Consider the following 24,135-nt stretch of genomic DNA (forward strand, 5'->3'; position numbering starts at 1 on the left):
CTAGCTAAGATTCTGCGCAATTCGGAGAACCACCGAATCCCACTCCTGCCTGCCCCTCCCAGGATTTCCCACGTGACCCGTTTTGGATGAAGGGTGCGTGCAGAGGCTCGGGGAGGGCAAAAAACGGGCCTCCCGGAAGTTCGGGGAGGCTGAAAACAGGCCCGTTTCCGGCTTCCAGAGAGCCTCCGGAGTCCGGGAAGGCCATTTTCGCCCTCCTGGAGGCTCGAGGAAAGCCTCCGGAGTCCGGGGAAAGCAAAAACACCCCTCCCACCACCGTGGTGCAGGAGGCTGACTAGGCCACGCCCACCACGGCCACATCCACCCAGCGATCAGTCGGAGAACCCGTTGCTAAAATTTTTGAAGCTCACCCCTGAAGAGCTCCCTCAAAGTCAGCTTGGCCCCATCATTCAGCATCAAGACCACCACGGGCCCTTTCTGAGACAGATGGATACCTCCGGCCAGGGAGGTCACTAAGGAAGAAGACTTAAGACAGGCTGAAGCCATCCTTGAGAGAACTTTCAAGGTGTGCTTTAAAGAACCAGTCCAATCCTTTCTCTGGAAACTCTTTATTCTTCTCACAATCCAAATTCTCCTCCCTTCTCCGCCCCTCGTGGGTTTGGGACCTTAAATCCTTTGAGGAAGGAGCTCTTGATTAACCCCACCCCACCCCGTGCCTGCCTGGATTGGGTTGGCCTACAGGGCACCAAGATGGACTGCACCAACTGTTCTTTTTCTACAGATCTGGCAGATCACGGTTGCAGGAGGACATGGCTTGTTTGGGAGGAGACTGGGTGGTACCCTCCCCCCCTGTGCTGTTCTCTCAGAGTTTGAGGGATTCAGTGCCGTTGATTGCAATGTCCGTGGGGCTGAGGTGTCCACCTGGTTTTTGCAAAGCCACCACCGAGATGTCCTCAAGAACTTCCATGCTCCGTGGAAAACCGCCTGCCCCCTGTCCTTGCTTGCCAAGTGGCCTATTTCTAGGGAAATTTCACGCAGCTCCATCTCATGGTAGCCAAGAGGTCATCAGAACCACCACAAGAGGTGATTGGTGTTGAAACATGAATACTGATCTGCAGGGACCGGGAGAACCTACAAAAAGAGACAGGGCTACTGTCCGACTTTCAGCTAAAAACTGGCCCATCGCCTCTGTTCCAGTTCATATAGTGTGACTTTCCACCCACTGACACAATCTCTGGGCATAGCAAGAAGGTTCCACCGTGGAAGATTGCTGGCCCCGGTAACGGATGCTCTTCCACAAGTGTTCCAGTTTTTTGCGGAAAGTGTAGACCGTGAAGAGGTCAATGATGCCTACGTAATAGCGGTAGTCCGGCCCATCAATTGTGTGTAGAGGGTTTTTGGAGTGGGGGAGGATCCGTCGATGCTGCGCGGCAAAGGACGCGCTGGATAAATCCGAGAGGCTGGAGGAATAGAGCGCGCGGCCCACGGTGCAACTCATGTCCTCGCAGCTGCTCTGCATCAGGAATGGCGTCACAACATTATGCATGAAACCCTCGCTTTGGATCAACTGCTCCGGAGGCCGGTCGGGTTTCAAGTAGGACAGCAAGTAATCGGGGTAGAGCCGGAGGATCTGGTCAGAACTGGAGCTGCTGGACGAGGAGTTGGAGGTAGCTCTGGCAATGTGGCGGCGAGGATAGTCATAGCTGACTGACCTGGTGGAAGAGGGGGGGAAAAAGGAAGGTCAGGCGCACCTGTGTCCCAGGTGCCTTTGCTTACGGCCATTCGAAGTGAGACTGGCCCTGAAAAAAAGTGACTTAGGACTGTTTTTCACAATTACGACATGGGTAGCATCCCCATGATCATGAGATCAATATTCGGATGCTTGGGAACTGGTTCATATTTAGGGTGGGTGCAGCATCCCAGGAGGTAATGTGATCCCCCTTTTGGGACCTTCTGACAAGCAAAGTCAACAGGGAAGCCAGATTTGCTTTACAACAATGTTCCTAACTAACTTAACAACTGGGGAATTCTAGGAGTTGATATCTACCCATCTTCAAGCATGCTGGATGGCGAATTCTGGGAGCTGATGTCCATACAGATATCAGGGTTAAGAAACACTGGGTTAAGGTATGAAGTAATTCTGAGGTGTTGGAGGATAGAGAATGAATGAGCCAGCCAACCAATCATCCATCCATCCATCAACCAGCCAGCCAGCCAGCCAACCAACGAACCATCCATGCAGCCATGCAACCATCAACCAACAAACTGGCATCCAACCAGCCAAACACCCAAGCGACCAACCAACCATCCATTCTTCCATCAAACCAACCAACCAACCATCGGCCAGCCAGCCAGCCGGGCAGTGAACCAACCAACCAAAAATCCATCCATCAAACCAACCAACCATCCAGCCATCAGCCAACCAACCATAGCATGTTCATGCCATCCGATCCTGCAAACCTCTGATGACGTTGAGGCTAATGGGATTACCTTGGTTTTGATTATTATTTATAAGCCAAGATTCAGAGTGTTCCACATGGGGCTCCACCCACCCACCCACCCACCCACTAGGGCAAAACTCTCACAATCTCGTCCTGGCTAATATATTTCCCAGCGTGTCGTTCAGGAACCGGTCATCATCATGGAGAGGTTGCACGCCCACCAGCAAACTGTAATCAATCACATGCAAAGCTTTGAGGAACTGGGTGTCCAACTTCACTTGCTGCAGCAACCAGGTCTGGTCTTCATCTGGGTGGAGGAGAGAAGGGGAGAGGCTTGATGTCCTCTGGACTAAGAGGGCCCAGAAAGCAGGGGTGAGATCTCCCAAGGGTTCCAGAATCAGATCAGCTCTCCCACCTCCTGAGAACGCAGGTGCCCTTGTACCCTCCAAATGTTGGCACCCCGAGTCCTCTTGAAAACACAGAACCTGGATACAAAACGTTCTCAGCCTGTAATGTTCCCATCAGATTGCTCCGATCTTACCAAGAATATCCTAAAATTGTTCTGTTTTTATTGGAAATGTTCTGAGTTCTAGAGAATTTGAGTGCCAAGCTCCCATGCTCCAAATAGCTGTTTGGAACTAGAAAGGCTTCCCATTCTAAGCGTGCTCCAGGCCACCGAATAATAATAATAATAATAATAATAATAATAATAATAATAATAATAATAATAATAATAATAATAATAATAATAGTAGTAGTAGTAGTAGTAGTAATAGTAAGAAACAGCTGGAAAGTCCATGTGCTACTCTATGTAAGACTTGATTTATCTGGAATTCAATCAAAAGACACGATAGCTGGACGCCGTCAAAGCTGGTACCAGTCAGAGCATAGAACAACTCGAAGTAGGAGATCTGGAGAGACCTGGACCATGGAATTGGCAAGAGTCAGACACAACTTAATGGGTGACATCATCAAGAAGTAAAAAAAAAAATCACATTTAGGATTCATCTTGGCCTGATATTCAAACCCGGAATTACGGCCACAGATGTTCTTAGGTAAAGATTTCCCTCGCACATACTCTAGGGGGCAGTGCTCATCTCTGTTACAAAGCCAAACAGCCAGTGCTGTCCGAAGACGTCTCCGTGGTCATGTGGCCGGCATGACTAAATGCTGAAGGCGCATGGAACGCTGTTCCCTTCCCACCAACGTGGCCCCTATTTTTCTACTTGCATTTATTTTTGACATGCTTTCGAACTGCTAGGTTGACAGAAGCTGGGACAAGGAACGGGAGCTCACTCCGTGACATGGCGCTAGGGATTCGAACCGCCAAACTGCCGACCTTTCTGATCAACAAGCTCAGCGTCTTAGCCACTGAGCCACCGTGTCCCTTTTTCAGACATTCTTAGCCAGTGTTAAATATCTTGCATGGGTTCAGTTGTAGAATTTGAGGATATCATCTCAACTGATCCAAGATTTCAGATCACATGAATTGTGGCGTGCAGAAACTTACTAAGGGAGATCACCTTGTCTCCAAAGTCATTGTCCTTAAAAACCATAATGACTTCACTGCTGTCTACAGTGGGCTCTGTCCAGCGTCCGACTTGGCACCCTTTGATGTCATACCTGGAGGAACAAATGAAATCAGGAACATCAATCCGTGTGGATTCAAGTTTGTAGAAAGGATAGGAGGTTCCTCAGCCTGGATAACATCTAGATGGGTGAGGGTCCCAGAATTCTTAGCGGTGGCTATGAATTCAGGGGATTTCTGGGAGTTGAAGTCCACCCATCTGTAAGATGGGTGATGGCCTTCACCATTGGTTGATGGTAAAGAGGTTCTACATCTTATCCCAAAGAGATCTAAAAGCAAAGCTTAGAAGACCTCTGCTTGGAATCCAGTCCTAAAGGAATATGTTTATGGCACTGAACTGAATAACTGAGTCTTCTGAGATACAATCCACCCATCCACCCCCCATCCATCCATCCATCCATCCAACGAATCAACCAACCAACCAATCATCCAACCATCACCCAGCCAGCCAACCAACCAACCATCTGTCCATCCATCCATCAAACCAACCAACCAACCATCAGCCATCCAACCAATGATCTATGCATCCATCCATCCAACCAACCAACCAATCAACCAAACATCCATCCATCCATTCATCCAAGGACAGACCCATGGATCTCATCTTCAGCCAAGCTCAGCCATCTTCCATCTCTCAGAGCCAGTGTGGAAAACTCACCGTTCAGTAATCCTCTCATGTGGATAGAAGACACTCTGCATGATGATGAAGTATCTCTACAGGGAGAAACAGAAAGGATGAGCAGGTTGAACCGGATGGAAGAGTTGAAGGGTCAAAAGCCAATTTTGATTCTCAAGAGCCATCAAAATAATGGGGAGGTAAGATACCCCAGAGGAAGACCAGCCCCCAGTGAAAATCTCTCTACCTCCCTCCCTTGGAAGAAACAAGGAGAGGAAAATGAGAGTGTTGAGATCTCTTTCTCTCTCTGTTCCCGTCTCTCTCTGTCCCTCTCCCCCTCTCTTCCTCCCTCTCTTCTCTCCCTCACTTCCTGTCTCCCTGTTCCTCCCTCCCTCTCTATCTGTCTCTCTCTCTCTCTTTCTCTCTTTTCTCTTTCTGTCCTGTCTTTCTCTATGTTTCTCTCTGTCTCCTTCTAACTCTTTGTCTCTGTCTCTCTGAAGAAATGAGATGGAAATGAGAGTGATGAGTTTTTGGAAGTGGGCTGGTCACGGCTGATCCATGTTAAGAGGAATTTGATAACACAGTGCAAATTTGGGCTGCAGGTTGAAGGCGGCCTACCTTCTTCTCTTGAGGGGCAATGATGCTGTACACACCTGTGGGGCAGAGCAAGAGGGGAAATACTTGGAAGAGGAAGAGGCAGCTCTTCCTCTGAAACCATTTTTTGTTTCTTTTCTGCTACTCGTTGAGTTGACCAGCCTTACCCAGGAATTTCACAAGGATGGAGTGTGGGTATCTCTCCATGTGATCCAGGTATTTCGACAGGTTGGTGAGGAGGAACCGGATCTCGCGTTTCCGTTGTGTCTTCAGGAAAAAGCGCTTGTCAAACCTGTCAAACCAAGGGGAGAAGAAATGGCTACGGCCAAGGAAGATGGGAGGGGGTCCTTCTCTTTTCCATAAGGACCGCGGCTTTTCTTGATGTGCTTTTGATGTGTTCCTCGAAAAGAACAACACAAACTTTCATTGAAAGGATGTTAGTCAATACTGTGTGTTGACTGGAGGTCAAAGGAGGAGGGAAAAGTCAGGAATTAAATAAGTCTATATTGTTTTAGAAGTTTTTTTCCCTTCCCACTTTTCATCTTATTTTACTATTTATAAACAATAATACAGTGGGGAATTGACGATAGATTAGATAGATAGATAGATAGATAGATAGATAGATAGATAGATAGATAGAAAGATAGATAGATAGATAATAGATAGACAGACAGATGCATGGATGATGGATGGGTGGATGAATGGACAGACCAACAGATGAACTGTGGATGGATGGATGGATATAGATTCATAGATGATAGATAGCTAATGATAGGTAGATCATAGATAGATAGACAGACAGACAGACAGATGCATAGATGATGGATGGATGGACGGACGGACGGACCAACAGACAAGCTGTGAGTAGATGGATATAGACTGATAGATGATAGATAAATAGATAGATGGATGGATGGATGGATACATGGACGTATGTATGTATGTATGTATGTATGTATGTATGTATCGACAGACAAGCTGAGAGTGGATAGATGGGTATAGACTGATAGATGATAGTTAGCTAATTAGGTGCCTCATAGATAGATAGACAGATAGACAGACAGACAGTTAGCAGACAGACATGCCAAATGGAAGGATGGAAGGTTGAGTAGGTGTATGGATGGATAGAGATAGGTTGATTGATTGATGATTGATAGCTAATAAATAGGTAGATTATAGATAGATGGTACACAGATAAATTATGGATGGTTGGATGGATAAGATAGACAGATAGATAGATGGATAGACGATAACTAATAGATAAGTAGATCATAGAGAGATGATAGGCAGACAAACTGGATGGATACATACATAAATAGATGATAGACAGACAGACAGGCAATAAATTGAGTAGGTGGAAGAATGGATAGATAGATCTTTGATAGATAGAACAACATTAATGTAGTTTGGTATGGTTATCGTTCCTCTCCGGTACAAGACCTTTTAAATGAATGTATCTGCTTGGGATTCCCCCTTCCCAGGCCTTACGTGAGGAAGAAGTCAGCTTGGCTTTTAGAGTTACTGATGAACTGCAGGTAGGCGCTCTCACACGTCAAGGACATTTGGAAATCCGTGTCCGCCATGCCAAGATACTGCCGGAAACGGGAAAAGACGGGAGCTGCGTAGGTCCTCATCTCGTAACCCTGCAGAAGAACCAAGCTGGAGAATCACCTCAAGGGGCAGACAGAGAAGGTCAACGGAGGAGGCCTGATCTTCAGTTTGCCTCCCTGGGTTGAAGGACGGATCGATAAAGGTATCGTTCACTAGAAGTCAAGTGAATGACAGTAGCAAAAGAAAAAAAAACAGAGCCAAATTTTCCCAGATAACTTTCTACCCTTAAGACCCATTGCTGGTCTCTCTCATTGTCCAATCTGTTTCAAAAGAGATGTTTTCGAAACTCTACCTGCCGCTGGCGTTCTTCTTCCCAGCGAAAGGACCTTGAAGACATCATCGATTCTCACAGAGAACTATTCTCACGGTTCAGTTTCACTTTCCCCCCCAAGGCCTTGTCCACCCTTCCAACCTCCCCACCCCACCGACGGGCAGTGAGGTGGAAGTTCGGACAATGACTCTAGATTGAGATGCTTGCGGGGTCAAAGATCGTTCGCCCATCTCTTTGCTCAGTGCACGCTTCATCCTGCTTCCAAGGTTCATCGGCTAAGAATATAAATCCAGCTGTTCTTACCTCGTGGGTCTGCTTAAGCACCCTGGTAAAATCAGACGGCCTTTGCGATTCCTAGAGAAGAGAGAAGGAATGATGGAGTTGGTAGGACTTCCATTCTTACCTGGTCTTCTCAACAGTCATGGAAATCTAACGTCCTCAGAGATCCCCTTGCTATGACTCCCAGGAAAGTGTTTTTATATATGTACAGAATAGTGCTGGAAGGGATTTGGGAGGACTTCTAGTTCAAGCCCCCTACTCAAGTAGGAGACACTAGACCATCTCGGACAAGGGGCTATCCAGTCTCTTCTTATAAAACCTCCAATGATGAAAAATTCCCTGAAAGGAAGAACAATTAACCAGTAGCGTAGCTTACTGGTTAATTGTTCTTCCTTTCGGGGAATTTTTTCCTAAGGTCTAGGTTGCTTCTCTCCTTGATTAGTTTCCATCTGTCGCTTCTTGTCCTGCCCTCCGGTGCTTTGGCGAATAGGTAGATGGCTAAGGAGTTCTACTCCCCCTCCCCACCTGAAAAGAAATCTGTTCCAAATGCAAAACACAAGCGGAGGAGTTTCAATTTCAGTTTTACTTTCACAGCAGCAAACAGCTTTAATACGGAACAGTTGAGCTAAGCTGCACCCAGGTTCCTTGCTGTCTCCTTCTTGCTCACACAGCAAGTACTGTTTCAATTTCTAAACAGTCTCAACTCTCTCACACACTGACAGGATGCTAGCCAGATGAACACCAATGGATGCTGGTAGGCAGAGGCAGAATTTTCTTCCCTTATTTTCCTCCCGAACCACCTGCCTTGGCGTGTTCGGGTCTTTTCCTGTGTAAGATTGAGAGTATCTTGGCGACGTTTTGACGAGGTCCCACTCGCCATCTTCAGGCTGGTGCTTTCGGCTTCGTGTTTGTGCGAGCAAAGCGTGATCGGAGCTGCTGTCTCTCTATAAATACTGGTGGGGAGGTGTGGTGTGCTGGCTCTGTTGTAAGCGGGCTGGTTGGCTGTGCTGTTATTTCTTGATTGGTTGATGGAGTTGATTGGAGATTGGTTGGCTTTTTTGTAAGAACATGTGTGGCTGAGGTATTGGCTGTGTGTCTATCAGCCTCCTGTGTTGTAATGACCTGGGTAATGGGCTGTGTGATGACCTTCTGCGTTCTATTGTTGTGACATCCAGGGTCTTGTGCCAGTTTCCAGATGTCTGGTAGGCGGGAGGCATTGTCCCGTTTATTCATGTTATGGGGATGTTTCTCTATTTCAATGGCTTCCCTGATTATTCTCTTGTTGAAGTGTTCAGTATTGGAGATTAATTTGGTTCCCTCAAAATTAATTTCATTAATTGGCTTTAAGGTGCTGGAAAAGGGAGGAAGTATTTTCTTCCTTTCTGACTGCGTTCTTGTGTTCTGCGATGCGTGCATTTATTCTCACAAAATTCTCCACAAACACAATATCAGGACAGCCTTCGGCACTGACCAAAAAATAGCCAACATCCTAAGAAACCCCAAAGACAAGATCCAGCTAGAAAACCAAGGAGTTTATGAAATACCATGCAACAATTGCCCAGCCACATACATTGGGCAAACCAACAGGAGAATCTTACGAAAAAGCCAACCAATCTGCAAACATCAACTCCATCAACCAATCAAGAAATAACAACACAACCAAATCCCCACCAGTATTTATTTAGAGAGACGGCAGCTCCAATCACGCTTTGCTTGCACACAAGCACGAAGCCGAAAGCATCAGCCTGAAGATGGCAAGTGGGACCTCATCAAAACGTTGCCAAGATACTGTCAATCTTACATGGGAAAAGACCCGAACACGCCAAGACCTGCATACCTGTACCCATGAAAATTTACAAGTATATACAGCATATATATACACATACATACATACATATATATACACACACACGTTAATTTACTTTATACAAAATCTTAATAACAATAATGGTTTTAAGTAAATGTACATAATACTTTCAGCTTACATTATAATTATAATGTAGTCTATTTTGTGGCAGAATATAAAATAGTGTTTTTTCGGATTTCTACTTTCTGCGTCTTCTGACTAGACTCTGACATAACAATTCCCATATTAAGAGGTATTATACATCTATCCATCATCCCTTATTTGTTTTTTACTTTTTAAGCCTCTATCATAGTAATCTTCCCTTCTAACATTTGCTTATACATATGAACTAAAATAGCTTCTATCCTATCACAGTATGCATAGTAACATTTCCCCAATTTTTAATTTCTAGCTCTATTTTTTTTTAGTCTTTACTAAAACTAATCCCATATTAAGATGTATTCTAGATCTATCCATCATCTCGTTTGTTTTAGTATTTCAACTCTTATTGACTTTTTAATCAGCTTTTTAATCGGCTTTAACCCTTGCTCCTCCCTTGGGATCTTGTATATCCCTCTACATCAGTCATGTTTAATCTAAATGTTTAATCTCTGCCTCCACATTGGCCTCTTGCCGTCTGCTGTCTAATATGTCCCCGCTAGTCCTTCTTTTCTCTAGACTATAAAGGTAAGGGTAAAAGTTCCCCTTGCACATATGTGCCAGTTGTTCCCAGCTCTAGGGGGGCAGTGCTCACCTCTGTTACAAAGCCAAAGAGCCAGCGCTATGCGAAGACGTCTCCGTGGTCATGTGGCCAGCATGGCTAAATACCAAAGGCGCACACGGAACGCCGTTCCCTTCCCACCAAAGGTGGTCCCTATTTTTCTACTTGCATTTTTTTTTTACATGCTTTCGAACTGCTAGGTTAGCGGAAGCTGGGATGAGGAACGGGAGCTCACGCTGTGACGCGGCGCTGGGGGTTCGAACCGCTGAACTTTCTGATCAACAGGCTCAGTGTCTTAGCCGCTTGAGCCACCGCATTTCTCTAGGCTAGCCATACCCAAATCCTGCAGCTGTTCTTAAGTCTCTAGGACAGTCTAATCTGGAAGGATTGGGGGTGAGTGGGGGGGGGACGACCCCGTGTTTTTTTTCTGGAACTTACCATGCTCGCTGGTTCATCGATGGTTTTCTGGATGGAGGCCTTCAGCCCTTGTTTGAGCATACGGGTGAATTGAAAAAAATCATGCTGCTCATTGATTTCAAAGAAGCCCTGCATCTTCCATTGCTGGCGCACTCGGCAGAGCATCCTTTGGGTGGCTGACCAGGTCCTGTAAGGCCGCCGGTACGAGACACTGGACTGCAAGGCCGAAGGGGGGGCAGTGTTAGCCAAGCCGCGAGGCAAGGGGATCAAGAGAGACAGAGAGAGAAAGAGACCCACGGCTTGCCTTTTAGAGAGGCAACAGCACAAGGGGAAAAGGATGGAGGAAAATAAGATTCTCAGAGATACCTTCACTTGCATCATCGAATCCATGATGCCGGAGAGCCAAGGTGAAATCAACCAGAGATCGCTTGATGGTTCTGGTCTCCTTAGAAACTATGGAACCCAGTGGGAAAGCTTAGCAGATGTTTAACCGTCAGTCAATGATCCTGCCAGGATTCCATCCACAAAGACCAGGGGAGGTTTACACGTCCAACACAACAGATCGGGTAGATTTTAGGAGAAGCCCTCCTATTCCACCACCTCTTACAATATTAGACAACGCAGCATCAACAGTGGAGACCTTCGCGTTTCCAGGTAACACTCTTATAAGAGTTTAAGAATCTCTTTCATTCGTTGATTCAGCCAGAGGGCAGGATTCTGCTCGCTGGGTGTCCTCTTTATTAAAAAACAGAAACTGATTTTGCAAAATGAAAATGGATTATAAGGAAGAGGCCTGGAACAGCCCTTCTGAAAACCACACACAAACTTCTTAACCTTTTTTATTCTCCGACAAAGCGCCAAGAATCACACAGAAGCAGAAGAGGTGGCGGGGGAAAAAAACAACAACAAATCAATACAAGAAAAACATTTTATTGTCAGACCTCTTTGCATAACCAGGCCCAGAAGGGAGGAAACTGAGTTTTGAATACTGAGGAATGCATCTACATTGCAGAAAACGAGATCCAGATATGTAGTTTTTCTGGGGTGGAGTGGGGAACATTTAAACAGAGGATCCGTCTTGTGATCCCGGAATGCATGTCTGTATTTCAGAATCTTATCTGAATTATTAATGCAAACGCACACGTATTAATCCTCCTCACTTTGCTTTTTTTTTTTTAATTTAAAGTGCAATGAAAGTGAAGGTTGGAAACTTCGGAATTGAACCAGTTCAATGGAGGCCCTGCCAAGCTCTGTTTTCTCTGACAGAGGGATGCAGGAGGCCGTTGCAGTCCAAAATGGAGCTCGGGAGCCTGTTTTCACTGGCAAAGTGAGTGGGCCACCACAGGTGCCTCCAACATGAATGATGTTGAGCTGGTCACACCCCACCTGTTGCCCCCCCCGGAGGTCAAACATAACCCTGATGTGGCCCTCAATGAAACCGAGTTTTTGACACCCCTGTTCTCGGAGAAAGGAGTAAACCCTGTTTGTAAAATGCCATTGAACGGGGTCATTCAAAGTTTCCAACTAACCCACCTTAACAGCATCTTGACGGGTCACTTGGCTCGAGACATAAATTTTAAAAAATGAAGAATAACAAATTAAGAGGCAAGAATAGTTTTCTCCCTAAGCTGGCAAAACCGAAGGACGATTCTGGAAGGATCTACTACCATCCCTCAGGGGTGTGTTATACGTTCGAGCGGCCGCTTGCACGAAGAAGACCAATGCAATCCAGAGAGTCAAAGCACCACAAAACCACATGAGATGATGCAGGAGAAAAGCAGTGTTGTTGTTGTTGTTTTAAAAAAACTATAAAAACACAACTAGAACCAGTGCCTGGTAAACATCAGTCCTAGTCGAATTTCCAGGCTAAGTTTGGACCCTTAAAAAAAAATAAAAATGGGTGAAACACTCGCTCTGGGATTTCGTATTCGGTAGCATATATGTGGGGATCTCTGCAGGTTGGTTCACAGTTTGGAAACTCGGTCCGTGCCAGGATGGGGTGGGGATAATGGGATCAATCCTGGCTCCCAAAATATCTTGCAAATTGCTGCGCCATTCCCCCAACCTGAACCCTGCAAGGGATCTCCCATCTTCCTCCTCCCTTTTCTCTCTCTTCAGGCAGACTTTTTGTCCGATTTCTGATTCTTCCACATCACGATGGTTATAAAAGTTCCTGAGGAGAGAAACAGAAAGAAAAGGAGAAATCTTCCACCGCTCTGGCCAACGCAAACAGAAAAATTAAAATTTAAAACTCAAGCTACAGCGAGTTCATTGAGTGACCGTTCGTAGTTACGACAGCATGGGAAAAGGTGACTCGGGACCGTTTTTCGCACTTAGGACCGTCACAGCCTCCCCGTTGGTCATGCGATCAAAATTCATATGCTTCGAGATGGACTCATATTTATGACGGTTGTAGGTCCCCTTTTGCGTTCCTTCTGGCAAGCCAAGTCGATGGGAACGTCGGATTCACCTAAGAACTGTGTTACTACCATGTTTCCCCAAAAATAAGACCCAGTCTTATATATTTTTTTTGCCACCAAATCTTATTTTCAGAGGAAGACATCCACTGACTAACCTCACATGCGCATGTCTTCCCTGGGCTCCTTTCTGCTGTCAAGAGGCCTTCAGCAACTTCTTCTGCAGGTGGCAAGGTTTTCCTGAAGGACTCTGGATCGATCCAGAGCTTTTTGTTCTCAGCTCCAGAGGCCTTCAGGATAGATCATATTTTGGGGGAAAATAGGGTAACTTCACCCCCGCAGGGATTCTTTTTGTGGCGAGAAAGGCCGTAAATCAGGGTAAAGTTCACTTAGCAAATGTCTCACTTGATGCGCTCTGAGCTTGCTTGAGAGTACCAAGGACCCCTTCGTCTCTACCCTGAGCTACAAATATTCTCCCTTAAATGTCCCACTTAGCCACAGGAATGCTGGGCTCAACTGCTGTCGTAAGTTGAGGACTATCTCGGATGCTTGATTAAAACTCAAAACGGATAAACAACTAACAAGCGATGGGACCGTAAGGATTGAAACAGACAAAGGGATATCTTTATAAGTTGGATGCCTGGTTTTCCTTCTTTTTCCCTTTTACGTTGGTTTCATTCCTTAGGTTTTGATTTCGACTGCCCAGAGCTTGTGCCTGTTAAATATCATATTAAAAGTTGAGGTTCTTGCAGGGCAGATGAGACAGACGAGACCGAAGGAAGGAAGGAAGGCCTTCTAACTAGCCTTACGAAGCATTTTCAGTGGTCTCCTGTCTTCTTTCAAGCCCCACAAACTGGGATGAAACTCACCAATAAATAGCAACAACACCAGTCCGGCCACTACAGGAATGATCACTGAATATTCTCGGGGTAGAAAGTACTTGTGAATGAGGTGGTCGCTCTCAGTGAAGGGCTGCAGGGGAACAGAAAACGTATCAGTAGCGAGCAGAGGAAAATGTTTCCACGGGTCCCTGAAATATAGCAGGTTGTCTTATTATTTATGAAATTTATCTTCTATATATATATAAAAAAGCAAAATACCAGTCATGCTTCATCAAAAAAATCTCCAGTACCGTAAAGCTTACAAACTTGAAATTGGAACCGTATGTTCCTCTTGGCTTCTAGGGGCTCACTAAGAAAGGATTTTTTGAAATGACCACCAGAGCATTTAGGGTATTTCCTATATTATTATTACTATTAACACGCTCTGATGCTAAGGAGTTCTACTCCCCCTCCCCACCTGAAAAGAAATCTCTTCCAAATGCAAAACACAAGCAGAGGAGAGGAGTTTTAGTTTCAGTTTCACAGCAGCAACCAGCTTTAGTACAGAACAATTCAGCTAAGCCACGCCCAGGCTCCTAGCTGCCTCCTTCCTCACACAGCAAATACTGCTTCAGTTTCCAAACAGCCCTCGACTCTCTCTCACACTGACAGGACGCTAGCCAGATGAATACCAATGGATGCTGGTAGGCAGAGGCAGAATCCCCCCCCGCTATTTTTCTCCCCCAAAACGAAGCCCGACCGCATAGTTTCTCAGCGAAGCACAGGGATAGTGAATATGTTGATAATGCAAAGTAGTCTTAAGGCACTTTCTGGAGATAATAGGTTAGCACAGTGGTGTCTACTGGGAAAAACCAACTTTGGGTGGATTTTCTAGCACTGATGATGTTACCTAGTTGGGTTGTGAAACGTTTGCAAGAAAACAGCCGAGCCCAGAGAACACCAAGGACCTGCTCATAAGCTACATTTTTTTAAGCTGTGCTTTTATTCCTAGATTTATATGGTTTTATTTATGTGGTGGCAAACCATCTAGAGTCACTTAAATGAGAATGACAGGGTAGAAATTTAATAAATGAATAAGTTGAATTAAATTACTGGTTATTCTCATCCCTCAACATGTGAAGAGGAATTGGATTATTCATTGCTGTTTTAAGAGGACAGATCATCTATCTGTCTGTCTGTTTGTCTATCTATCTACCTATTTCCATCCAACCATCTACATCCATATCTATCTATCCATCCATCCATCCATAGATCTATCATACAATCGTTTATCATTTATCTATCCATCATATATTCTCTCTTCATATCATATTTCTCTTTTCTCTTGTCTATCTATCCTCCCCATCATATCTCTCTTTCTCATCCATCTATCCATCCATCCATCCATCCATCATGCAATCATCTACCTATCCATTGTATATATTCTCTATCATATCGCTTTCTCTTTTGTCTGTCTATCCTATCTCTCGATCATCTCTCCTTCCTATCTATCTATCTATCTATCTATCTATCTATCTATCTATCTATCTATCTATCTATCTATCTATCTATCTCTATCATATGTTACGTCTTACCAGTTAATGAATATTTCAGCTTTAACCACAGCAACACAAGAGCACACAAGAGATATAAACTTAATGTAAACTCAGGACGTACCAGGATAATGATCCAGACGGTGTAATAGGCGAAGAGAACCAAGCTGAAGATCACCAAGCCATACCCAACGAATTGGTCACTCACCGTGGCCTGAAAACAGCACAAAACACACAAAAAGCAAGAAGAAATGTTTATTTCATCCCAAAATAGAAAAGGAAGTTCGTTTTTTAAACAAAAACGCACAAAATAAAAATAAACCTCGCCATCCGGCGAGGGTTTTGCAACCTTTTGGCGCTCCGAAGGCGACACAACTGGAGACAGTGTAGCCAAATCGAAACAGGCAACTCCATATTAAAAAATAATAATAATATCAATAAACAAACCGCATACTTTTAACACAGAACACTGCAACTTCTCCCTTTCTTCTCCTCCCTCCTGTGCCTTTTGCAATTGTTTTGCAAAAGGTAGCAACCCGGCTGTCCCCTTTGCAAAAATCAAAGGAAAAAAAAAAGTGTGCCTCACCATTGCAATCCGCCAACCCCAATTCTCTTTTCTGCAACTTGGCTCTGCGATCTGACTAAGGATTAACCTCCTTCCGGCCACGCTGGCCAATCAGGAGCGGAGAAGGCGTGCGAAAGTTCCCACGGACAGTAGAGTTTAGCTCAGAGAAAAGTGCTAGAGGGGTAACCCCACGTAGCCAGTTGGGACTTCCTGAAACATTGAGGAAAAAATAAATAAAATAAATCCCCGGACAATCAAAGACTTATTCAATAGTGAAGACTGAAACGATCAGGAATGATTCCGGGCTTGCTTTATTTTTATTTTTTTAATTTTTAATTTTAATATATTTTTTTTGGTGGGGAAGGCAGACATGGGGGAAAAGCCATGCAGTTTTTCCAACTGTCTGGATATTTAGTGGGTGAAGGTCACAGTTTTTGTGTGTGTGCTGCAATGAATGGAAATACATTTTTAATTGTTTTTTAATTGTAGAATTTGTTTAATAAAAGTTTATTTATATATATATATCTAAAGTAGTTTTGCACAGTGCTCTTAAGAGGAAGTGTTGTCATAGTCTCCAAAATGGATCAGTTGCTATTTTAATATGGATTCTTAAATTTCCTTTTTTTTCTCCCGTTTCCCCCCCTTTTTTTTCTCCCAGTGGGGGTTGCATTGAAATCTGGGGAGTATATTCAAATAATCTCACGTTACACTGTCATCTTATTTTGACCCTGGTATTTTTTGGAAATTCAGGCTGCAGACGTTCATGGCTGTGTCTGTGTTTACACCCACGCTTTCCAAACTCCCCAAAATTTATTGTTGTTTTTTTAAAAACACTACTAGGCGACATCATGTATCCAGGGTCTTGGGTGTATACAGGGGTGCATTTCATACGTGTGCAATTCCCTGCACCTTTCTCTGCAAAGCAAAAAAATAAATAAATACGTATTTGGGCAAATACCTAACCATTGCACATTTTAATAAAATATATACGTTCCCTTTTCTGTGATGAACGTTGTTTTGTACCATAGTGGTAAAATTTATCTAATTCCTTTTGCCCTGGGTCAAATATCTAAGTTTCACAACTTTAGCAATATTTAACTCCCAGAATTCTGGAATTGGATCTACCTATCTTCGGTTTGCCATGATTGATCTACCCAGATCATTAAAAAAAAAAAAAAGCCAATATGAAAACATTTCTGCTTTCTAGTTCAGTGTATGGATTTTGTTTTTCACTTTGCAGGGTCTGCATTTTAATTTCATGGAGATATTTCAATGAGAACGGGCTTTTCATTTTGATCTGGCAATTCACAACGGATTGACTGTGGTTTCTCATTATTTATCCTTGCTTAATTCTGATACTTAATTGTGTTACTTGCTCGCAATTCTCAGAAGAGGTTAGGACAGCCTTCCCTAACTTAAATTGAAATAACTTAGTAGCTGGCAGGTGATTTGAAACGGATTCCTCCTCCTCACCTGCTATGTCTTTGTAGATGTAAGGACAGAATGTTGATGTTTGAGTCAATAGGTTTGTCAGTCTTTTGGGGGCAAGGAATTAGGTGGATTATCCAAAATCCTGATGAAAATAATGTCAGAATATATAGAAGTGGATGTGACACATACATTACTGGGTGGGATACCGTCAGGAGAGATACTAAGTCAGGTAAACAAAACAAAGATGGCAACAGCAAACCATTTCCAGATTTATTTTTGAAATTTATATGCCGTTCATTTTGTGGTTCAAGGTGACTCTGAGCGATTATATAATGTCAGGAAAATAAACTTAATTGTTGACTGCATGCCAGGGGTGGACTGCTGGGGGCTTGGAGAGCCCCCAATAACTTCAGAAAAACAGCAAGGGAAAGCTCTAAATAGGCTTAATTGAAGTTCTGGGCGTTCAGCCAAGAGCATTTCACACCTTGTAAAAGTGTGGCAAGCTAGATAAGCAATCCACTCAACCCTTGCAAGGGGGGAGCCATGGAGAAAATGCGATCACTTAGCCACTAGCCTCCGAGGGGATTAATTCTCAAATAATAAGAATCATGTCATTCACCAGAAATTCCACTAAGTCTCCCAAGATCCCTCTCACGGTCACTGCTATTAAGCCTGATTTCACCAAGTGTTTTATTTAAGTATTTAATAAATGTTTTGGGGTGTATTATCCTTTTTAAGGTAATTAGGCCACATACACCCAGTCACATGACCACCTAGACATGGCCCACCCAGCCAGTCATTAGGGCAGAGAGCCCCTTGCTAAAAAATTCGAAGCCCACCCGATCGCATCCATTTAATCTCCAGGGTTTGAGAACAGCTGTGTGTGTGTGTTTGTGCGTCCGTGTCAAGATTTTGACAGCAAAAAACGAAAAGAACAGCACAGACGCTCGTTGTGATGTACCAAAGAAAACCCAATCTTTATTTCCCACCCCCAAAACCATTACATTTGATTTTATAGTGATTTTTCTTCTTCTTTTATAACTGTGGCTTCTCTACATCAGGAACCAGGTAACAGAGAATACAAAACAAGACTCTGAATCGAAGACAGCACAGCATTCAATACAAAAATGATAAATACTAGGAGTTAAAACAGGAGAATATGCAGCTCTATGGCTGATTCTTCTCCGGGCCCAACACTTTTTGAAAATATATTTGGAAATGGAGCAGCAGGGGTGGGTGGAAGGAAAAAAATTATATAAAAAAAAATCTTTTCTATAAATGCTTTTTAAGGATTTCAGTTTTAATCTACTTTTCAGATTTCAAAGTTCAGAACACATCAAAACTCTCTCTTCTGGCAGTTCTCTACCTTAAATTTTGCATAGTCCGTTTTCTTTCTCTCTCTTCCCAAAAATATCTCTCCTGCTATAGAAATATCTGAATATAAATCGCGCGTGCCTTTTGAATCTCTTTTAAAAAGTTTCATTTGCTTTCCAAGAAAATAAAACGCAATCTCTTCTCCCTTAACAACCCCCTGAAAAATATGGGCTTAAAAAGCAACTGCCAACTAAGAAAACGTCACTTCTTAAAAGCAAATGGTGAAGAATTTCAACTTTACTCTTTTACATTCCAAGTTCGTTTGATTTTGGGAGTCGGGGCAAAAGGATCTTTGTCCTTAGAAGCTGGCAAGGGAAGAGGGAAGGTTATGCAGTTTTGAAGTTGGCTTAGGTGGAAAAAAATCAGATTTATTTATTTTTTATTGAGGGGAAAGAACTGGACAGCCACAAAATTTTGGGTGTCCGAGAAATCATTGTGCCTTTAAGAGACCAGCTCCGTCTACGGAGCTAAGAAACAAGTAAAACCAGCCAACTTTAAGGGTTGCTTACAGGGAAATGGCGTTTTCTTCTAACAACTCCTGAGATCACGTGAAGGAGAAATCTGCTCTCCAGTGGATCCCTCTCCAGGAGGGGGCGTCCTGATCCGTACCTAGCGGGGTGGGAAGAAATACCTTCCAGAGGTTCACAACCAGAGTGCAGGCCAGCTGCCTCCATCAAGTTATTTTTTTTTTTAACTTTCCTTTTAAAACTTTTATTTTGTTTCCAAAGGGGAAGATTGAACGGCAGAAAGAAGCATCGTTAAAAAAAAAAAAAAAAAAAGCAAGCCATTTAAGCGTGGATCACCGTGGCGACCCAAACTATTTTAAAAAGTGTTAATAAAAAAAAAAAGAAATAGGGAATTAAATTTTCTGAAGGCGCTGGGGGACTGAGAAGGATGCTAATTTTGCACCGAGATAGAAGGATGCTTTGTCTGCAACGATGACATTGTAAAATTCTTCATTGGAAATGAATTATGCTCTCATGGCCTCGTTGCCATTTTATTATTTTTTTGCAAAATCGGAGGGGGTTTGTGTGTGTGTGTTTAATCATCCCTCCAGAGTTTTCTTTTTCTTTTTCCTGCTGCAGAACCACAACCAAGCCCAAAACAAGTCTACGGATTTGGCACCGTGCGTGGAAGGAGAACAGAAGCCAGCTGGGCTCTCTTCCTGGCCGGGCTAGCTTCACGGCTCGGGTTGGGGATGCCATTCCGATGTTTCGCTGAATCTTGGGTTCTTGGATCCCAGATGGATGGGCGAGCGTTGAACACCCCACCCCCCCAAAAAAGTTGGAAGGAACGCAACGAGCGAGAAACTAAGAGAAACCCCAACTCTTTTGTTGCTTTCCTCCCTCCCTGCTCAAGTTTGACATAATTATAAAACAACAGCCTGACAGATACTATAAGCAATGAAACAAGGATTTAAACCCCACTCCTTCCAAAATTCGCAACGTACACCAGCCTGCTGGGTTGATCAACAACAACAAAATTAATATATTTTTAAAAAAAAAAATCAAAAGGGGAGAAGAAGGTTAACCGTGGTGTAAGGAGGTCAAATTAAAACCAACCATTTTCCAAATGGCATCTCTAGCAGAGGTGGTATTTAACGGGTTCTGACCAGTTCTGGAGAACCGGTAGTGGAAATTTTGTGTAGTTCAAAGAACCGGCCAATGCCACCTCTGACTGGCCCTGCCACTATCTATTCTCTGCCTCCTGAGTCCCAGCTGATCAGCTGGGTCTTCTTTGGTTGCCCTGCAAAGGAGAACGGAGCTGGAAAGCAGGTTAGTGGGGTGGGGCGGGAATGGTATTTTGTAGTATCCTTCCCCTGACATGCTCAACAAGCCACACCACACCCAAGCCATGGACACAGAACTGGTAGTAAAAATGTGTGAATCCCATTGCTGATCTCTAGGTTAATTGTCATGGATAGTGCTTGGCTAGGTGTGACCAATATCTTAAAAACAGCAGAATTAGCCCACCAGAGAAATAATAAAAAAACCATATTATCAAACTCTCCTGCCTCACCCATTCGTGATAGGACAGGCCACCGGAGACCCACAGAGGTATCTCAAAGCAGCTTTGGCTTCTTCCAATTCACCAGGTCCTTCTTAGAGGACCATCACTTGTGAATTGTGATGGACCTGTTATAGAAAAACTCCAGAGGACCTTTTCTGACGTGGTGGTAGAAAGATTTGAAAGGCCCCCAACTTCCAGATGGGAGCTTTCCAGGTCTGTCCTGGAGATGCTAGACCAAGGGTCTTCCAACTTGGCAAGTTTAAGACTGGTGGACTTCAGCTCCCAGAATTCCTGAGCTAACATGACTGGAGGAGGAATTCTGGAAGTTGAAGCCCACAGGTCTTCAAGCTGTCAAGTTTGAAGACCCCTGTGCTAAACCTATCCCAAGTTTCTTCTTTTTGCTGAAGACCAGGGTCAACCTGGGATGGCCGGGGAGGGTTTGAGGCTCTCTGAACTGCCCGACACAGTGGCCTGGAGCTGGGTTGGGAGTCTTCAACTCATACAACCCTTGGAAAGCTCAGCCGAGATAGGAGAGGGACGTTGTGGTCAGTGGTTGGGTGGAGAACCCAACTTTTGGCCGATTCTCACCCACTATCCTGCTACCACTCCAGGGACCACAGGCCTGGCCTGTGATGTCTATGAGCCCCTCTGCCCAATTCCTGATCCTGTTCCGAGTTCCATTTGCATACTCTTGTTTTAGAAGTCAGTAGTCTAAAGGCAGGTGGGGGAAATGACACCCCGAGCCATTACTAAACCGTGCGAAATGTGTGTGTGACTCAACTGATGCCTACAAGGCCAGGTTAGTTTTCTTGAAATGAGGAAATTCTGAGCCCCTCCCCACCCCCACCAACAAGTGAAGGATGGGAGGGAGATCCTACGTGTAGGATGACACTGCACAGGAACAAAGCTACAGGTAGCTTGCAGAAGTCCCAACGTAAGAACGCAACATGGGGGAAACCAGCTCGCACCTTCTGCACTGAGCCCTAAAAACCTGCTGTGCTTCCTACACAAATCTCAACCTTTGGATGGAGAGGGCAATAAAGCATCCATCTGATGGAAAGACCGACCGATCCAGGGAGTTTTTCCCTTCTCCCCACACCTTCCAAACGTGATAGAACCTAGTTGAGGACATACAACTGAGTGATGATTGCTGATGCTACCCTCCTCATTTCACTGCTTATGGAGCCTGGGTTCAGCTCAAGACTCCACACGCTCAATGGGAAAGCAAGTGAACGGAGAACATGTTGGTATGTCGCGATGGAACCTTCTCCACCCATGTTTGGATGGGAAGGAAGGAGGCCCTGCATACCTTCTCAACGCTCAACGCCTCTGTTTCAAATCAAAACCCAACCGAGGAGAATCTTAACCCAACGTGTTTTGGGTCTAGAAGGCAACAATGTTGGAATTGATAGGGGATATTTGTCTACTGTAACTATACCAAGCGAAAACAGAAACCCCCCAACAGGCTTGGAGCTCTCTCCACCCCTCACCTGGCAGCAGTTTGTGTGTTATCCAAAACAACTGGCTTTAAAAAATAATAATAATGAAAAAGTCAAGAGTTAGTATCCCTTGAGGAAAACCAAAGCTTTTTCCTGGGCGCGTCTGAGATTCTTCAAGAGTCACCTTGCATGGTTGCTGGCCAAGGTCCTTCCCCTTCCTTGTCCTGCAGGAGGAGGAGGACTTTACGCTAAAAGCTGAACTTGCACACGGCATCTGAAAAGCTTTCCAGGGATCATGGAGGCTTGAAAGGTTTTTTTTTTTTTTTTTGAGACCAAAACCACACAAGCGGCTTCCTATGAAAGGCAGAGTGTGAGGACGACTTCCGGTTCGAAGCGGCGATGTTAAACCGGGCCTTCGGTTTCTCGAGCATCAGCCCTTGGAAGGGATAATAAACGCACGAGAGGAGAGACGCAGACGAACCAACCGTTGAATCTTTGCGATGGCCGTGGCGAGCAGCGCTTCCAATCGGAGGCTTTTCTTGGACGGGTGGGAGGGAAGCGTTCACAGTGGTGTAGACTAGGCAGTGGAGGAAGGATGGGTCAAACCACGCTCGCCAAACCGCGGGCGCTCGGTAACGAGAGCCGTCCTGAGTTGCTGTCCCTCCCAGGGAGCTGTTGCCTTGTGGCAAGACAGTCGATCCCCATGTCCTTCCAAATATCGTTGGCGTCACCTTCCCAGATCCCAGATAAAGTGCCCAATGATGAAGTACCTCGGGGCAGGGGAGGAGTGCTTGGATTGCAAAAAAAATAAAAAATAAAAAATTGAGAAGTCCTGCCCGGAATGTTATGTGCGGAGAAGATTAAAAAGAAAGGAAGAAAGAAAAACGGGGTTGGGTGGGGTGGGGAGGAAAGGACCCCACTCCCCCTAACTGCAGAGACAGGTTTCCACCTGGGGTAGTTCACATTTAATGGGTTTCGATGACCACTGGCTCGTAAACTCCAGACGAGACTCTGCAGGAGAAAAAAGACACTGTGATAGAAGAACGTGTGGTTTAAAAAGAACAGAAGGAAGAACGACTGAAACTAAGAAACGTGGACCAGTTTGGGGCTCCAGGTGTACAGAGGTGCACTTAGAAAATCCGGCATTCTCCCCAGAAATGAGGCTTAAACCCCAAGTATTGAAAAGCGACCGTTGCAGGACCGTACCTGTTTGCTAGCTGAATCCCACTTAGGGTAGTCGTGCCATCTCGGCTCACAAACAGCCTCAGGTTACTATCTGGAAGACAAAAAGGAAGAGGAGGGGTGCAATTGCAGAGATATCCAGAAAGCAAATTAGATTAGATTAACAGAGTTGGAAGGGACCTTGTAAGTCATCTAGACCAACCCCCCCGCCTAAACAGGAGATCCTACACCATTTCTGACAAATGGCAGTCCGGTCTCCTCTTGAAAGCCTCCAGGGATGAAGCTCCCACAACTTCCGAAGGCAACTTCGGTTCCATGGGTTGATTGGTCTCAGTGTCAGGAAATTCCTCCTTATTTCCAAGTTGAATCTCTCCTTGATCAGTTTCCATCCATTATTCCTTGTCTGGCCTTTGGGTGCTTTAGAAAATAGCTTGACCCCTTCCTCTCTTGGGCAACCCTTCAAATATTGGAAGACTGCTCTCCTGTCTCCCCTGGTCCTTCTCTTCACCAGACTAGCCAAGCCCAGTTCCTGCAGCCGTTCATCGTATGTTTTAGCCTCCAGTCCCCTAATTATCCTGGTTGTTCTTCTCTGCACTCTTTCGAAAATCTCAACATCTTTTTTATAGTGTGGTGACCAAAACTGGATGCAGTACTCTAGGTGTGGTCTTACTAAGGCCTTCTTACAAGATGTTGGGAAAATGCCAGCTCGGCTGGAAGGAGGGGTCAAACAGGGACCTAGCTTGGAATCCTTGCGCAGCTGCAAGAGGCATAAGCTGGAACTTGCCCAAGAGCTATGAATCTGGTCCTTTCCAGGGAAAGGCAAGCAGTCCGGAAAGATTCTTGTAACTCAGGCAGAAAACAATAAAGTTGCTTTCTTCAGCTACTTACGAGTGGGCTCTGGTTGCCTGCACCTAACAAATGAACGCCTGCGACAGGGGTTTGGGCTCTCAATCCCAGAATCCCCCAGCCAAGGCTTAGGAATTCTGGGAGATGCAGTTCAA

The 24,135-nt window shown here is 44.8% G+C and overlaps 3 protein-coding genes across 10 annotated transcripts in view; all 3 read right to left on the reverse strand.

Moving 5' to 3' along the window:
- PIP5KL1 (phosphatidylinositol-4-phosphate 5-kinase like 1) lies at positions 1-11,121 on the reverse strand. 6 transcript variants are annotated; one of them, XM_087914637.1, is made up of 10 exons: positions 10,709-11,121; positions 10,364-10,558; positions 7,383-7,433; positions 6,686-6,840; positions 5,365-5,489; positions 5,222-5,256; positions 4,646-4,701; positions 3,910-4,022; positions 2,544-2,706; positions 2-1,670 (listed from the first exon to the last, which is right to left on the reverse strand). In XM_087914637.1, the coding sequence occupies exons 1-10, from the start codon at positions 10,730-10,732 to the stop codon at positions 1,157-1,159; spliced, it is 1,431 nt and encodes a 476-aa protein (XP_087770763.1). In that variant the 5' UTR covers positions 10,733-11,121; the 3' UTR covers positions 2-1,156. The 6 variants fall into 6 exon arrangements, with proteins under 6 accessions (XP_026568084.1, XP_087770763.1, XP_026568083.1 ...); XM_026712298.2 differs by having other exon boundaries at positions 10,364-11,121; XM_087914638.1 differs by lacking the exon at positions 10,709-11,121 and having other exon boundaries at positions 6,686-6,924; positions 10,364-10,448.
- Positions 11,122-11,256: 135 nt separating this feature from the next.
- DPM2 (dolichyl-phosphate mannosyltransferase subunit 2, regulatory) lies at positions 11,257-15,857 on the reverse strand. The gene is made up of 4 exons (XM_026712308.2): positions 15,720-15,857; positions 15,258-15,347; positions 13,629-13,731; positions 11,257-12,515 (listed from the first exon to the last, which is right to left on the reverse strand). The coding sequence occupies exons 1-4, from the start codon at positions 15,720-15,722 to the stop codon at positions 12,457-12,459; spliced, it is 255 nt and encodes an 84-aa protein (XP_026568093.1). The 5' UTR covers positions 15,723-15,857; the 3' UTR covers positions 11,257-12,456.
- A 2,222-nt stretch (positions 15,858-18,079) lies between these two features.
- EEIG1 (estrogen-induced osteoclastogenesis regulator 1) overlaps positions 18,080-24,135 on the reverse strand; it is a 48,273-nt gene continuing 42,217 nt past the window's right edge. For all 3 annotated transcript variants that reach the window (XM_026712301.2, XM_087914546.1, XM_087914547.1), the window contains exons 11-12: positions 23,159-23,228; positions 18,080-22,963 (exon numbers count right to left, since the gene is read on the reverse strand). In XM_026712301.2, coding sequence (XP_026568086.1) covers positions 22,918-22,963; positions 23,159-23,228 — 116 coding nt within the window. In that variant the 3' untranslated portion in view covers positions 18,080-22,917. The remainder of the gene's footprint in view (positions 22,964-23,158; positions 23,229-24,135) is intronic.

This window comes from Pseudonaja textilis, chromosome 17 (genome assembly GCF_049901715.1).
Source record: "Pseudonaja textilis isolate UNSWEBS1 chromosome 17, rPseTex1.2, whole genome shotgun sequence".
NCBI lineage: Eukaryota > Metazoa > Chordata > Lepidosauria > Squamata > Elapidae > Pseudonaja > Pseudonaja textilis.

Bases quoted from the DNA above. Each gene is read 5' to 3' on its own strand.
- PIP5KL1 (XM_026712298.2), bottom strand. From the start codon at position 10,732: ATGGATTCGATGATGCAAGTGAAGGTATCTCTGAGAATCTTATTTTCC. The intron at 5,490-6,685 runs GTAAGGCCTGGG...TTGGTTTGACAG, and splicing joins CAAGCTGACTTCTTCCTCAC to GTTTGACAAGCGCTTTTTCC. The intron at 5,257-5,364 runs GTAAGGCTGGTC...TCTGCCCCACAG, and splicing joins CATCCTTGTGAAATTCCTGG to GTGTGTACAGCATCATTGCC.
- DPM2 (XM_026712308.2), bottom strand. The intron at 13,732-15,257 runs GTACGTCCTGAG...GTTCCCCTGCAG, and splicing joins CCGTCTGGATCATTATCCTG to CCCTTCACTGAGAGCGACCA. The intron at 12,516-13,628 runs GTGAGTTTCATC...TTCTCTCCTCAG, and splicing joins GGTGTTGTTGCTATTTATTG to GAACTTTTATAACCATCGTG.